Here is a 17,772-nt window from a genome sequence, read left to right as displayed (position 1 = left end):
AATTCCATGGGAAGATCAAGACTGTCACCCAAAAGATCCCCTCTGGTCACTGACCTTAATAATGTAGCGTCAGTATTTATATACTTCCTCAGGGGAGATGACTACAAGAACATATCATGAGAAAGTTCTCTAACATTCTGAGGAGTGATCAACTGATAACAATGTTACCTTATCAAGATCATTAATGAGTAAATCAGATTTTTAAAAAAGTTAAATCACTTTTTTGGATGCCACTGTTTTATTTATTGCTTTCCTACAAAGGCAGTAATGAGTCCATGTTAATAATTTGTTTATGATCTTTCCCTTTCAGAAAAATGCACACTCAAATATTACTTTGATAATGGATTTTTTTCTGAGTCAAAATCATATTACTTTGTCAACACAGCAGCAAGATATCAATGTAAAGATGGATATGCAACAACAGATGGGAAAAAAGAGGGATTTGTCACCTGTGGGCAACAAGGGTGGTTGCAGCAACCAACGTGTATCAGTGAGTAATTTATTATTTCATTCACTTTCTTCCTGAATGTAGTTAGGAATTCATCTAAAATTGGACTTCATGTCCAGGAAATGAATAGTTTAATTTGATTCTATAAAATGTAGATATTGTATAGATACTCTTATTTTAAATGCTTGTAAATTTGAAAGGTAGCCTAGAATAGTGGGAAAAAATAATATCACCACTGAATGGTTCTCTTTCTGAATGTCTGGTTCTAATCCTGTTTCAGGGCTAAGTAGTTGTGCAACTATACGCAAGTTATTCAGCATGTCTAGGCCTCAGTTTTCTGGTCTCTAAAATGAGGAGTGTGGGCATAAAGATTTCATTCATTTCTATTTTTATAAGTTTCTGTGAGTGTTATTCTTTTGATGTAGTCAATATTTGCCCTGTCCTATCTCAATTCACTCTACATAAATGTTCCTGCCATTCATTAGGTATCATGAGGTTAGCCAAAGTCAATGATGACCTGCAGGAGATTGCTGGCAGGACATAGATGTCATTGGATTTTGCTGTTACACTTCTTACACTCTCCTCTTTGGCTACTTCCCTACTCCTTGTTCTCCAAAACTGTTAAACTGATCATCTATTCTCTAAGAAAAAGATAAAAGAAAAAGAAAAAGAAAGGTGATTCTACCTGATGTGATAAATATTGGAGGTTAAAAGAGAGGGACATGGTTTGTAAATTTCAGGTCCTCAGGGGAAGCAGCCAAATCCATGTCTTTGATTCCACTTGGGTAGAACTCTTCCTTATTACCTCTTAGAATCACTAAGGTCATACCACATAAAGCCTCTTTTGATATCCTCTAGATATTAGTGAATTTTCCTTCCAATCACCTTCTATTTTTGTATATACTTGCATATATACACATATTGACTCCTCAATCAAATATAAACTCTTTAAAACAGAGATTATTTCCCTTTGATCTTTATGTTCCCAACTCCTATCACAGAATCTGTCTCATAGTAGGTAGCTAATAAAACATGCTACAAATAAATGTTTAATTCAGATCAAACTTAATTAGAGTCTTTCTAGAGGTTCTAGTATTGGAATATCTCAGCTTGTGACACATTTCTTCAAAATAAGAAAGAGATAATGAGCATTTATCAATAAGGTACTCTATTGCTTGGAGTTCTACAGAATAAATTTAGGCTCATATTTTACAGTATAGTTACAATTTATTAGGGTTATATTTGAATTTTACTTTAGATTCTGCCTTTTTCTGATTCATGAGTAAAAATTTCATATATTAATGCATAGATTTTTGTGTAGCAATACAAAGTTAGAAGAACTCCTAGCAATCATCTCATCCATTCTCCCTAATTTTATTCAGACTGATGACCTATCTGAGGACCATGGAACGTAAGAAATTTTATTCAACATATCAGCATTAATATCTACCGAATTTGGAATTTGAACTCAGGTCCTTGAATTGCAAATCCTACCTTTTTTCTATTATGCCAATGTACACAATTCTCCCTGATGACCAAGTTATCAGCCGATAGTAAGTTAGGAACTCATTTACTTTAATTGTCAAATATATGACCTAATTAATTACATTAATTCAGTATTTAATTCTCAACTTCATTGTATAGCATTTTAGTGTCCTCAAAGAGGAATTTTATTTACAACTAATTTCTTAACTTTTTACTTGGGCATGACAACCAAAAGAATAGTAGATATTTATATCTACAGAAATTATAAAGAAAATGAGGTTTCTGGTTTTTGTGACTTATGTGCCAAGACCACTAGATATCATATAAATGTTAGGCATGTAATTTTTTTGACTTTAGATTTCTCTTAGAGATCCTGGCAGTCCATATGAATCATTTTCAAAATTCTGTATTTAATTAAGGCACAGTCTTATGAAATAAATCCTAAGTGATTCAGAAAACTTTATCCTGATGTGGATTCCTAGAAATCCAGGTTTCCAGAAAAAAAATGGCAGTATACATGTTTACTGTTTAATGTATAGCACTTTATTTCATTTTTATTTTAAAAACTTACAAATGAAGCCATGGCTTTCTATAAGGTCTGATTTTCTGAGTTGAAATGTACATGAGGTTACATGAGAGATATAATTCCAATGTTGTTTTTTGGTTTAGAAATTTGTGAAATTCCACAATTTGAAAATGCCAGATACAAAGGAAATAAGGCATTTCTGAAGCCTAATGAAACTTTAGAATATGAATGCATGGACGGATATGAAATCACAAGTGGGCAAACTAAAGGTGTCAAAGTATGTGATGTTGATGAGTGGTCTACAACAGTTGAATGCTCTGGTAAGCTACTGTTCCTGAGTTAAAAAAAAAAAGTTTTATGGAGATCTGGAGGAATCCAACTGTTAATGATTTCAATGAACACAAAAGCATTTATTAAGCACTTACTGTGTACCAAGAACTTTATTAAGGGCTAAAGAGATAAAGTGAAGCAACCCAGTCCCCACTCTCAATAATGGCATCTTCTAAAAAGGGAGACAACCTACATATGAGGATTCAGATGCAGGATAGGGAGAAAGGCCTAGTGATTTTATAGTTGAGTCAAAGCAGATGTTAACACATCTTCACATCGTCATTTCCATTGATAAAACCATATATTTCAGTTACTGAATCATCTTTTGTTTTACAAGTCATTATCTCCAGAGGTAGGGAAAGATACAGTATGTACAGAGGAAGTAGGGAAATTTCTGCTGGAGTTCTATCCCTGGATAGTCACCGTAATTCTAGGAGTAATGTTCATAACATAAATTATTTCCTGCAGAATTATGTTGGATAGGAAGGAATAGACTTTTTAGTGATCAACTTAAAGCCAGCAAAGAAGAATCCTGTGGGGAGCACTGAAGGCATTCAGATGAATGAAAGGATAATATTTCCTAGGTGCTCCCTAAATAAATTCAGTTGCTAATATTTGTCATCAAAATGTCCTTTTTAATTTATGTGGATATCAATGCCACTGGGAGCTTCTCTAGATGCCTTGAAGTTTTTCCTGAAGTTCATCTGCAAGTTATTGTACATTTGGCAATCTTTGCAGTTAGCAGCTACTACTATTGATTCCAGTGATGATTGCTCCATCTTCACTAATTATTTATTAGTTATTCATTATTTTTTCTTTATGCCATTATATTATTTTGATTGTAGAAATTGCCAAAGTCATTCATATTTTATGACTCAAGTATTATTGTTTTGTCACAAATCAACTGTACTTTAAATGTAGGACTTAAAAGGTGTGTTTCTCTCATTAATATAGTTCGCCATGTCTTGAGATGTTTCTTCCATTGGAAAACATGTCCAATTTTATGTCAGTTGTTTGGATGATGTCTGAATACAATTAAAAATATGATTTGTTATAAAACAAATAACTTTCTAGAATGATACCTTTGAGTATTATTCAACATGTTTGTATTTTAAATCAGTGTATACATGCACATATATACATACACACTGTGTGTTTATGCATGGCATGCTGTGTTTTCAATAACTGTACAGAACTACATATTGTACAATGGTTCTGGTTTTAGATTTTTAGCTAATGGCTACGTGATGTTTTCATTTATTCATCAGTCAAATTAGAGGACTGAACTAGATGATCTCTAAGCACAAAAATATCTTTTTTCTATTAAATAAACCTATAATGTTATACTTTAAATAATAAACCAAAGCATATATTTTCTAAATTTTTTCTCCAGTTGATTCTACCAATTCTGAAATTTAATTCTAACCCATTTAATTCTAACCCACTCATAGATATTTATCTCTAGGTGATTTTTTTTGTTTCTTCTGCATCTTCTTTCTTTCCCCATGTCATCAGATTATTCAGTCTAAGGAGACCTGCTATTTCCTGAAGGGTCTTACGTGAAATTGTATGATATTTAGCTAGATTCTTATCTCTTTGAAGGTAGGCGCTAAACTTTCTGAGAGCCACTACTTTAAAATGTTTTAAATCATAATGAATTATTTCTTGAGCAAATAATAAACTTCAAAAAGTTAAAACATATTTTGTTGTTACTTTATTTTTAGAAAAAACATGTCATCTCCCTATTCTACAAGAAAATTTACATCCTGATCTCAAGCAAGATAAATATAAAGTTGGAGATGTGCTAACATTTCGCTGTTCCAATGGACTAAAACTAGTTGGATCACGTTCAGTGCAATGTTACCATTTTGGATGGTCCCCCAGCATTCCTACCTGTGAAGGTAAACATTTCTTCTCAAATTGGTCATAATAAGAATGGAATTACTGAATACAATCCTGGCACAGCTTTGTATCGTTGCCTTAGTTTTCATATAGTATATTTTAGGTTAGCATGCAATGATTTAAATCTGCCTCAGTTCACCATCAAGACAGGAATCAATGTTGGAAGAGGAGTAATAAGGATATTCTTGATCAAGATTATATTTTATCTTCAGCATTTGAATTTTGTTATTTGTAGAGAAAAATACTAATCCAAAGAGGCCAATGGAGGTTATGAGGCATTATCCTTTCTATACTGAGTATGCAAGTAGGTTTTCTTATTTTTTTTTACTATTCTATATGAACTAGAGGAAAATAATAGGAATTATCTCATATTCTGTCCACATTAGCATGGTTAAATGATTTCCTCCAACTTTATTCATTAGCATGCGGGTAGGAGTGGAGGAAGTCCATGGCGGGAGTAATTCAGGTTTGGGGTGTGATGAAATATGAGCACCAGTTTGACAGAAAACCAATGGAGGCCACAACTGTGATAATTTAAGAGGTACCAGCAGGGGATCTGTGGTAACCAAGTACATAAATTCCTTTGGATTAAGCATTCTTCCTGACCATCTGGGATTAACATGTATGGAAAATAATTCAGTCAATGAATTTTGGACTCAATGTTAGCCTATCACAGCATAAATTAGTGTAATGTAGGACAGATGCAGAGTGATTTCTCAACTGGTAGGACAAAGAACTCACTAATAATCAGGAATTGATTCATTACTTTGTCAGTGTCTGGGTAGATTTCTTGGTAATTTGTTTTCAAAAAACAGTTAAACCAACTCCTCTATGACTAAGGACTCTCTATAGACTTTGTGGCAATTACTGTCCTGTGTTTTTGGCTTCCCATATTGTGTACAGCAAGTCAACTAGAAAGTCTGTAAATTGCCAAGGTCATAACTGACTATAAAGGTGATTGTGCATAGGGTGACTGCAGGGAACAGTTAGAAAAATGAATCACTAAAAAAAATGGTAAGGATCTGAGAATCTCATGTTACTCATGTAACATATGGAAATGCAGGACTAGATGACGCAGATGCATTCAAAATTGTTTGAATGACTGGTTGCAAAAAGTATATTGCAGTTTGATGTCATCCTGGAACAAGAGTTCCAGCAGAGTGTCCCAGGGATCTGTACTTGACCCTGGGGTAACATGTTTATTAATGACTTGGATAAAAGCTAAAGGATAAAGGTCTGGATAAAGATGCCATGCTCATGAAATGTGCAGAGAATATAAAACTGGGTAATGTCAGTACTTAACATCCTGGATGACAGAACTGAGTATGGTTCAGAAAGAAGATTGCCAGATAGACTCAGAGGACACAAGTCCAAATTCCAGCTTTGCTATTTACCACTTGTACATTAGACAAATCATTTGAGCTCTTTGGTTTTCAAGGGTAAAATGAGAAGTCTGAGTTCAATGACTTCTGAGATCCCTTCCAACTCTAAACCAATTATCTAGTAATCTGTACATTTATAAAGTTACTTACAGCACCTTTTCTGTTATAGAGAAAGTAAAATGTTGTGAGCAACCACCTGAAATTGTAAATGGGACACTTAAGGACTCAAACAGTAAGACATATTGTCATAATGATGCAGTAGAGTATAATTGTGATCTCGGATTTTTAAGGAGAGGCCCCAAGAAAACAGAATGCAGTGATGGAAAATGGACGACCTTACCCACTTGCATTGGTAATGCATTGTAAACTGTATTTTAAATAATTCTATCTTGTCTATGTTTATACGTATATTTATATGTGAATGTAGAGGAATGGTTTTATTTTATTTTATGAAAGATAATTAAATCACATTTACTTTCTAATTTATGTAGAGGAAAAAAGAAGATGTGCAGAAGTACCTAAACTTGTCCACGGTCATGTTCAGACTCCTAACCTGTCATATTCCCATGGGGCTTCAGTGGAATATGGTTGTGAGAAAGCTTTTAAAATGATTGGAAGCAAGACAATTACCTGTAATCAAGGAAATTGGACACAACTCCCTAACTGCATTGGTAAATAAGACTATTTTTCAATTAGAGATTTGATATTGTCAACAAATATTTACATTTCTTTGTGATATTTAAAAAATCATAACTGCAAAAATTTTCAAAAAATGTCTCATAATTAGTTAACATGTTATTATTAAGTAATGACACATTAATTAGCTAATTATCCATTTTTGTGGCATAACAACCATATGTATACTTCCAAATTTGATAAGCATGTCCTACTTTGAGTCTTTTGTACTGTGGTGTTCCCCCATTTAAAGGAGTATAAACCTAAATTTCACCTAGAAACCATTTCTTTCATATAAAACCTGTCCACTCATTTGACAAATTTTCATGTTGTGAAGTATTTATTAAAATTAAAATATCAATAAAATCTTTCACTTAATATATAGTTGATGGAATAAAAAAATTTCATAAACACACTTCTTTAAAAATTCATTTCAAAGGCATCTTATTTGTTGGACCATGGAGTGGTATTCAAAACAAGAAGAGAACTTTAGAAAAGAACTCCTTAAATTTCTACACTCTTGCTGATAATTATTTTGTGTTTAAGTGACCATAGGAAGCCATAGTCCTCCTATATAGATTCTCTTTTTTCCTGTAGATCCCACAGCCATCAACAATATACCTCCATGAATTTTTGGTTGTCTTCAAAAGCACTGGAAGAAAGTACTGGGGCTATTGCAATTGCTACCACAATATAATGGGCAAAATGATAATTTAGACTTGTGCCTTTACTTCTTACGTATCACAGTTGTTGGTATGTGAAAATGGAAGTTTAATAATACAGTGCCATTCCACCTGACAGAGGAAAAGTTGGGGAATGAGATTCCAGAAAATACTTTCCTCTTCCTGGGCAGCCTCTGAGCTCTCCCTCCCATCCCCCAAAACCTTCTTTAATTTGACTTAATTATGTTAAGTGGCTTGGAGTGTGCGATGCTGAAGTTGGAAGCAGCAAAACTTGAGTCTGAGTCTTGTTCTAGACACTTATTAACTCTTTTATCTTGACCAAAACTTCTGACCTTTGTTTCACTTTTCTATAATTCATCTATAAAACAGGGATAATAAAAACATCATCTGGGACTATCTTGAGGATCAAATGAGATAATATATAAAGTTCCTTGTAAACTTTTAATGTAGTGTACAAATGCTAGCTTTATATTTTGTATTTTAATATTTTTTCCTGATACTTCTATAGAAGTGTGAAAAAGTATAGAGCTCCTTTTCTAAAAGGAATTCTGAATTCTTGAATTTTCCCTACCACTTCTTTTCTCCAGTGAGAACCCTTCCTCTATCTTGTTCTCTGCCTACATTAGTACAAACAATCAATAGAAGTCCACAACTCATCTTTACAACAATGTGAATTGTGAGATGGTGAGCAATGCTTGAACCTTGCTGTCATTGGTATTGGGATCTCCTTCAAGTGATGACTGATGAATTCTTTCGATTTCTTTTTTTGCCCTCTGCTTCTAAGATACCAAGAAAGTTTTCCTTGATAATTTCTTGATATGTCTGAGGGTTTTTTTAATCATGACTTTTAGGTAGTCCAATAATTTTTAAATTATCTCTCCTCAGTCTATTTACCAGGTCAAGTGGTTTTCCAATGAGGTACTTCACATTTTTTCTATTTTTAAATTTTTTTGTCATTGTTTTAATTGCTTCTTGATGTCTCATGGAATCATTAGCTTCTACATGCCCAATCTATTTTTAAGGAATTATTTTCTTCAGTGAACTCTTACACCTCCTTTTCTATTTTGGGCTATTCTGCATTTAAATTTTTTTTCAGTGAGGGTTTGTATCTCTTATCATGAAGTCAAATCTGTTTTTTAAGTTGCCATTTTCTTCAGTTTTTTTTCTGGTGCACCTTTTACAAAATCACTTTTCATAATTGTATTCAATCACTCGCATTCCATTTTCCAATTTTTCCCCTACCTCTATTAACCCTATCTTTAACTCTTCAAGGAATTATTGCCATCTTTGGATCCAATAAGCATTATTCTTTGATCCTTTATAGTAGCTGTTTTCACATTGTTGTCTCCTAAGTTTACATTTTGATCTTCCCTGCAACTAAAATAGCTTTTTATAGTCAAGTCCTTTTTTTATTGTTTTTGGTTGCTCATTTTCCCTGATTATTTCTTTGAACTTTATATTAAAATTGAGCTCTGCTCACCTAGGGGGTAAGGAAACACTGTTCCAACCTTTAGTATCTTTATGCTGGAAATTTGAGTGTCTCTATGTTTTTGATACTTCCAAGGTCTTATTATTTTGGGAGAGGAGTGATGACTGCTTTCTTGATCTGTGGTATGGTCTTTACATATGAAGGTTCACTACTTTCCTGCTGCTACAAGTACTAGTGCTCCTCTTGGCCCTGCTGCTCTGACCAAATCCTCTGCTCTCCAGAAGCCACAAATTCCAGTATTCCTCTTGACCTGGGCAGTGTTATCAAGTTTCCTGCTTCCCTGTAATCAATCAGAAGCTTTCTTTGCCACCACTGAACTGTGAACCAGAAACGCTTATAGGAAATAGCCAGTACTAGTTGCACCCAGTACCAGCAAAGGTCTCCTGTAATCTCTTTCTGACCCTTACTATCTCTGGGCTGAGAGCTCCCAAAGTTGCTTCTGCCATCACAATCCCCTTCAAGGTCCACCACTAGGTTTCCTGCTGCACTATATGAGCCTGTACCCATTCAAGTGTTACAGACCTCTCCTGTGAACTCCTAAATTGTCTTAGGCTAGATAAATATTTTTCTGCCACTCTAAAATTTCATTTGGAACATTATTTCAAAGTTGTTTGGAAGGGGATGTTTGGATAGTTTAGTTGGATGCTGAACTATACTCTTTTATCATGCCTATGCCTCCTGCCAGGGTATTCATTTCTTCCTTACCTTAGTCCAGATTTCCTATCATAAATCTGGAGATAAACAGGAACCAGGGGGCCTTTGAGCTAAACTCTCTCATTTTATATGTAATGGGAGGAAGAGAGATGATGATTAGGACACCCCTGATCAAATCATTTTGTCCTGGATTAGTAAACACAGATACATGAGATTAAGGGCAGAGTATCAAGATGGGGAAAGTGGTCAACAGTGTCAAAGACTGAAAAGATATTGAGGAGAATGAGGATTGAGAAAATGCCTCTAGATTTGGCAACTAAGAGATCTTTGGTAACTTTGAAGAGACCAGTCTAGTGGACTGATGAATTTGGAAGCTGTATTATGAGTGGTTAAGAGGAGAGTGAGAGGAGAGAAAGTAAAGGTACTTATTGTAAACAGTTTTTTCAAGTTGTTTAGCCATAAAGGGAAGAAGAGAAGTAGGATGACAATTATTGGAAATGGAAGGATCAAGAAAGGGTTTTTTAAGGATTAGGGAAATATGGACATATTCGTAGGCAGTAGGGAAGAAACTAGAATGATGTAAGGAATTGAACATAAGTGATCATGAAGGGATGACAGAAAAGAAAATCTATTCAATGGATGGGATGGAATGAATTCACTTGTACCTGTGAAGGAATTAGCATTGGCAAAGAATAAGGCCACTAACTGTGTAGTTCATAAGAAAGACTGGGGTAGACCTGAGTATGATATGAATCTAACAAGTAAAACCCATTTAGGAATAGCTAAAAAGAGTAATTATATTGTACAAGTGAGTTGAAAGAAGAAGAATCCACACAGAGGAATTTGATGGTGGAGGAGGGTTGGTAGGTGTGGCAACCTACTTTCATTGGGAATGGGTTTAAGAGGGAACAATACACACACACACACACACACACACACACACATATGAGTATAAAAGTTTTCTAAATTCAGAAGAATATAAACAGTAAGGTGATAGAGAGGAGGGAGAGGATAAGGGAGGGATCTCTAGAGGTGAGGGTGAGGGAATAGGTTACATAGGGAGTTACAGAGGGTATTTAGATTTATGGAAATGGGAGGATAAAAGAAGGATCCTTGGAGGGGGATGGGCTAAGTAATAGGAGGGCAAAGTAGTTGAAAGAAGTAAATTACAGGAGTCACGAGAGAAAGGAAATAAGAGATAGGCATGACAGAAAAAGACAGATCAGGAGTAGAATTTGTTAGGGAAAGTATATGTCTATATATGTACATATACACATATGTATATGTGTGTATGTATATATCTACTCAAAACTTGTGCAAAATTCTACCAGGTCTTATGGTGAAGTTCTAGACTGGATAGAAAAGCTTATATTCGTTTATTTTTGGTTTTTTTAATAATTGTTTCTTCTGGTACATTTTTAGAGTTTACTGTTGTATTTTGAAGGTATCTGATCTGCCCTAGGTACCAATACTCCACCATTTTCCCTATAATTAGTGTGTGTGATTTTTAACTCCATTTATTTGAGGGTTATTATAGAGAGAACTATCAAAAGAATTCATACCCAGGGTTCACTGTCTAAAAGTTTTTCTTGTTGCTGTTACATTTGAGGGGGAAATCAATATAACATTTTCATTGATCAAACTTTTCCAACTGCTCAGTTTACAGAAGTACGACTATCATTTTTTAGGTTAATGTTGATATCAAATATCTTGAGGTCAAGGAGAGACCAATGCTCTGGAAATAAAGGGAACAGATTCACATGGATATTGTTGTGTGAATGACCTACACAAATAGGCTGTGAATTTGTTCTATGCAAAGGCAGAAGAAGTTTTCAGGAGAATCAGAAAATTGCCGCTATCTATTTCCCTCCCAAAGATAAATAAATAAATAAAATCCCAATAGGTTAACAGATATTCTAATTCATCAGGTTTCAGTTGTAAAATCACAGTTCATGTCATCCAATATGATCGGTGATATTTGCTCAGGGTATAGTTCCACTTAGTTAAAAGTTTTCCAAGCTAAGGTGTTGGCTTAGTTATCTGTTAGCTACCAACTTTGTTTACACTTTTCCCTCTACACAATATGAGTGGGTCATTGCCCATCCCTAATACGACACTTGTGTATTAATATATTATTCATTCTTCAAAACTCAACTCAATTCAGGCTTGTCAATGAAGATTCTCTTGATACTTGCAGTTGCAATGAGATACTTGATACATGTGTGTTGAATGAAAGAATGATCAGTGGAATCAAACAAATAGAAACAAGGTGTCTGGTGGTGGGGAGGATGTTGATCCAAACAATTATCTCTGAAAGACATATATTTACTTAGATTTAAAATGTAACACTATCTATATTTTATTATATTTTTATTTATGTTTTTAAATATTTACCAGTTGTTTTAATCTGGCTAGGTCACCACTGGAGCCTGTGGGCTGCATATTTAGAACTGAACCTCTGATTTAAATGGCACACCTTAGTCATTGCATTTTAAAATTTTGTTTCCTTTTTAGAAACAAATAAACTGGGAAAATGTGCATCAAAATTTTTTGAAAATTTGCAAGTCAGTGTACATCACAATGAATTTGATGAAATTGTTGTTAAATATAGATGTAACTGGAATTCAGAAATCAGAAGTACACAATGTAGACGTGGAAAATGGCTTCCTGAACCACAATGTCCAAGTAAGAGTGTTTTTTTTTAATTTCCTAAAGCAAATTTTCCTGATCATAAAACTCCTACTTTCACCAGTGAAAAAGAACCTTAGAAAACAACAATAAATGCAACACATTTCTATAGCACTTCAGGATTTGCAATTTTTTTTCCCAAAAGTGTCCTGTGCAATGCAAGTATTGTTAGCCACATTTTAAAAACATGAAGACCAAAGCTTCAGAAAGTTTCGACTTACCTGGCTTCACACAAGACCAACTAACTTTAAAAGGGCTTATATCAACTATTTTTATCTTAAACAGAAACATGACAAATGCTAACGTGATTTTGTTTTTCAGTGTCTCTAATGGGCTGTTCCGTATGGGTTTTATCAAAGTCCTATTGAACATTTCAAACTAGATACCCTAAAACTATTTCAAGTTCAACATATTTGGAGCAGAACTCATTTTGTATCCCCCCAAATACACCCCAGTCCTCTCATTTCCCAAACTTCCTTATTTCTACTGAAGGAGCTTCCATTCTTCTAGTCTCCTACATCTGAAACTTTGGCATAGCCCTCAACTTCTTAGACTCCCTCATCCCACATAGCCAATCAGTTGCCGACATTCCTTATGTCTGAGCCCTTCTCTGCTTCTACATAATTATCATCCTAGTTCCACTATCACTCTTCACCTGTGCTACTGTAATTGCTTTTGAGTATATAGTATATAGTTCACAAAAGTAACATAAAGCATTTTCAAGTTGCTTTCTTAAATAAGTTCATCTTGTATGGTTAGGAGCAAGACAATTCTTAAGGCTCAAACAAATAATATATTGTAAAATTGGGTAGAAATCTCACATAAGCTATGGTAAAATTTCTGGTTTCAAGATTCACATACACATACACACATCAATTCAAAAAGTTACTTTTACATTGATCAATACTTAAATTTAGCTTGTGTAATTCCCTAAGTGTCTAACTATGTGTTCAATTATCTTCTGGTTGATTCCTAGTAGACATAAAACTTTTCTCTTTTTCATGAGCCAGGAAAGAATTAAGTGCCACTTCTATTCCAAAAGGCAAACCTTGAATCTTTCACTGACAGCCCCCAAACCTGTCTCTCTATAATCAGTGGAATGACTTTCCTCTCTATCTTAGCTTCATGGCTCAGCATGACCTGATAATTCATTACCAACTGCTTAGTCTCTCCACATTTGCTTAGTCTTGTACTTGGGAATCACATAGTTATTGGCCAGAACCTAACTTGAAGTCTTTCCCCAGGAACAGAATCTACTAGTGTTATCTTCTCACAATGATGAGTCAAAGGAAAAGTATTTAATGGAGACTGTTGGCAAAACCATGTGTAAATTAGAGACTGCTGCAGCCAGTGCAGTCCAGCAGGTCTGGGGTGGTTACTGGGCTCACAGAGTGAGGATGAAAAGACAGGAGGGACACAGCAGTGTGAACAAGCTGAGTTTATTCTAGACATACTGAACCAATAAATTGGGGGATCCGGGTGCTTAAATAGTAAAAAACCATAGGGATAGCAATTGAAGCACGAAACAGAACAGATCGTGATAAGTAACAAGGGAGGCCTCAAGGTCTGTTTATCGGAATGTTATCTTGGGTAGCAGGGGCCCTGATTGCTGGAACTTCAACACCTGAATTCCAGGCTGCGCACCTGAGAACAATATATCACTTTTCAACTCAGCTATCATTCTCCCTTGGAGGAAGGGAACTCTTGATAAGGGTTCTCTACAAGAGACTCACAGAGGTGATGAGAGAAATGAGCTAGAAGGAGGTATAGAGAGCAATAGGTATATCTTATAATCATTAGATCAGTGATTTGGTATATTGTTTATAGTTCTTCATCATTCGACATAAACTTGGCAGTTCTATACATCGGAAAAACTCTGGCCTCTGACACACAAAGTATAATTATTAATAACAGGAATTATAGCAACTAATATTAATGTCTTCTAGAAATGAAACCATGTGCACCTCCACCTCAGATACCTAATGCTCAGGATATGAGTACAATGGTGAACTACGAGGATGGTGAAAAAATTGGTGTTTTTTGTAAAGACCATTACCTTCTTCGAGGACAAAAAGAGATAATATGTAAAAATGGACAATGGAATTCATTGCCACATTGTATTGGTTAGTATTTCATATCTTAAAAAATAATTTTCCTTCAAAGTGGTACTGACTCCCCTATATGTGATCCATAAAAATTAGGATGGCTCTCACGACAATAAAAAACAGTGGTCTCCTCTAAGTCCCCCTGAGCTAAATTACTGTGTCTGTGGGCAAATTTACTTCCTACAAATCTGTTCTGGAAAGTGAGACAGTTCTTCTGTATTATTTCCTACTATCTGAAAAGTCCTTTGGGTCCTACCTGGTGCCTCTATACTCCACAAAAAAAGAGAAGAATGAGTCAGTTATGTAGGTGAACAGTGGATAGAAAGTAGAATCATAAAGAACTGTAAAAAAGGGGTTATAGGATCACAGAACTAGATCTGGAAGTCATGTAAAGTCCAACAATATCCTATTTGAGATTAGGAACCTGTTAACTACAAGAATGTAAATAATTTGCCTAAGATCACATAGGTAGTATATGGCAGAGCTGGTATTTGAACTCAGATTGTCTGCCTTTAAGATCAGGGCTCTTTTCACTGCATCCCTTCATTTAGGAAACATTCACATGTTATTTTTAAATGCAATTATTTTTAAATTCAAAATGATATATTTTTATTTTTCCTAAAGTTATATTTAATACTATGTTTTATAACCATGTTCTCTTTTCCATCTAGAAAAACAGCCATGTTCCAAACCACCTGCTATTCAGTATGGAGTCATTAAGCAAGTGAGGAGATCAGAAGAAAAGGATGACGATTTGGAATCCAATACCTATGTACATGGTACTATAGTCAACTACTCATGTGAAGAAGGTTTCAAGATGACAGGAAAAGAGGAGATAACATGCAATATGGGAAAATGGAGCTCAACTCCTCAGTGCATTGGTAATGACACTTCTTGGCAACTATTTTTTTTTAACAAGTTGATAACTCTGAACACTCAAAATAGAATCAGTCAACAGGAATGTACTAAGTGCTTATAGGGCATTGTGCTGAAGAGACGCAAATAGAAAAAGAAGATGATCCCTGCTTTCAAAGAGCTGATATTTAGCTAGAGAATACACATATAGATAAGGAGTTGGAAAAAGTGTTGCCTGGTGCGAATGCAAGGTATATTGATTATTATTCTGCTAGACATCAGAATACAGTCTTCTTGACCAGAAGAAGGACAATTCTCCCTGCTCCCCACTACAGCCTTGTCCTGTATGGTATAACAATGTTAATTATGGAAAAAAAATAGTTAAGGGCAATAAAAAAATGGATTCGATAACCACATGCAGCATATGCATTATTTACAATAATGCTGCTGTAAAGGGATCACATTTTAAAATTAACAAAACAGAACAACTATGTAAATGTGAATCGTAACTTCAATTTTCATCCCTCCCAGTCACCTCATTTTACAGATGAGTTAACTGAGGCCCAAAAGGGTGTAGTGACAGACCACAAATTTAATAGCAGAATGAGGAAAGGAACTCGTCTCTTACTTCTCATTTGACTGCTCTTGGTACTGCATAGGACAAAGTTAGCATAGTTCAGGTTCGCACTGCTCACTTGTTCCATACAGATTGGATGTCAAGGTTATGTTCAGTATACCATGATGGCTTTTCTGCATGTATGGTGCTTTTTTTCCATTAAGTGCTAATGCTTATGAATATTATTAGTCTGTGCATTTTTTCTGTGTTTCACCCTTACCTGGAATACTCTTCCTCTTCATCTCTGCCTCATAGTTCCCCAGTTTCTTTTAAATTCCTCTTACCTTCTACAGGAAGCCTTTCATGATCTCGCATAATCTAGTGCCTTCCTTCTATTCATTATTTCAAACTGATCCTGTATTAGCTTTTTTGTACATAGCTATTTGTATGTTGACTCCTCAATAGACTGTGAGCTTATAAGAGCAGGTATTCTTTACCTTTCCTTTTATCCCCAGAACTTAGCATGATTACCATGTAGACTGAGTAAAATTTTCAGTGAGGGAAGAAATCTTTATAAAAAGTCAGGGATAGATTTCCTACATTCTATTTAATGATGTTCTTTTATGGTCATGGGCCACTCAGTGGCTTTTCTTTCAGCATATCTTTCTGAGAGGTATCAAAACTTAGTGGTGTAAATATTGTCATTAGAATCTAAACGATCACATACCAAAATCTATCTCTAATACTTATTAACTGTGTCATCCTGAGCAAGTCAATTTACCTCTCTGGCCTTCAGATTAACTCATATGTAAAATGGAGACAATGATCCCTGCAGTATCTAACCCACAGAGTTAGTACCTGGATCAAATGAGACTTATAATGGAAAGAACTCAACAAATTCCAGAGCACTATAAAATGTCAACCATTATTATTAGTCAGATGGAAATACCTGAAAATACATTTTGGAAATGTTACTGCTTAACTCTCTCTGTCTGTTATTTCACTGTTGAATCTTCTAAAAATGATAGCTAATATTTACATAGCACTCGAAGTGTAACGAAGCACTTTACAAGCATTATCTCATTTTTTCCTTATAACAATCCTTGGAGGTAGGTACTATTCTTATCATTCCTATTTTACAGATGAAACAACTGAGGCAGACAGAGGTTGTGACTTGCCTATACTCAGATAGCTACAAAGTATCAGAAACCGGATTTGGATTCAGACTCAAAGTCCAGCTGTCTAGCCACTAGGCTACCTGGTAGCCTCTAAAGCTGCTTTCTATAACATCTATATGTTATACTCTGTCTCAAAAATGTCAAGATCACATTTCCTTGAACAGATGCTATTCCTTCAATTTCATCAGAAAAATAAACAGGTTTAACTTCTGATCAACACTTACTCTTTACAGTGAAACTACTTGATTTGAATAAAATATGTACTATGTTAAAAACAAAAATAAATGATATATTTTTCTCATTCCTTTTCAGGAATTCCATGTGGGAAACCACCTCAAATACCCAATGGTTATGTTCTAAATGAGTTAGACACTTATGAGTTTCAAGAAGGAGTGACATACAGGTGTTATAAAGATTTCAGCATCTATGGGCCAGCAACTATAAAATGTATTGGAGGAACCTGGCCTGATCCACCACAATGTAAAGGTAGAGAGTCTTTCTTTTCTTTAAGGAAAATTTTATTTTTTAATACTTTGATCTAACTCAGAAATTCTTTCTCATATAGTATCCCTAGTATGATCAAAACAATATAAAACACAAATTGAAAAATTAGATATGAAATCCTAAAGGGATCTTTTGAATTAGAATTTTCCAGACATTAACTCAAAATTTTAAAATTTAATTCAAAATAGACAATAATTGTAATAAAATAACTAATAATTTATCTGTTTTTTTTTAAGTCCTTTAACATTTCATAGTGTACTGGGGATGGAACATAGGACAAAAATTCTTTGGTTTCTAATTGCTTCCTTGCAT

At 34.6% G+C, this 17,772-nt stretch overlaps 1 protein-coding gene across 2 annotated transcripts in view; it reads left to right on the top strand.

The window, feature by feature from the left end:
- Positions 1-17,772, top strand: part of LOC140529559 (complement factor H-like) — a 72,308-nt gene that overhangs the window by 42,975 nt on the left and 11,561 nt on the right. For both annotated transcript variants that reach the window (XM_072648319.1, XM_072648318.1), the window contains 9 exons: positions 311-490; positions 2,603-2,779; positions 4,514-4,690; positions 6,243-6,425; positions 6,565-6,744; positions 12,089-12,259; positions 14,209-14,385; positions 15,039-15,248; positions 17,269-17,442. In XM_072648319.1, the coding sequence (XP_072504420.1) occupies positions 311-490; positions 2,603-2,779; positions 4,514-4,690; positions 6,243-6,425; positions 6,565-6,744; positions 12,089-12,259; positions 14,209-14,385; positions 15,039-15,248; positions 17,269-17,442 (1,629 nt within the window). The remainder of the gene's footprint in view (positions 1-310; positions 491-2,602; positions 2,780-4,513; positions 4,691-6,242; positions 6,426-6,564; positions 6,745-12,088; positions 12,260-14,208; positions 14,386-15,038; positions 15,249-17,268; positions 17,443-17,772) is intronic.

Source organism: Notamacropus eugenii, chromosome 2, assembly GCF_028372415.1.
Source record: "Notamacropus eugenii isolate mMacEug1 chromosome 2, mMacEug1.pri_v2, whole genome shotgun sequence".
Lineage (NCBI taxonomy): Eukaryota > Metazoa > Chordata > Mammalia > Diprotodontia > Macropodidae > Notamacropus > Notamacropus eugenii.
The sequence above is the reverse complement of the archived record's forward strand: the minus strand, read 5'-3'. Positions and strand labels throughout refer to the sequence as shown.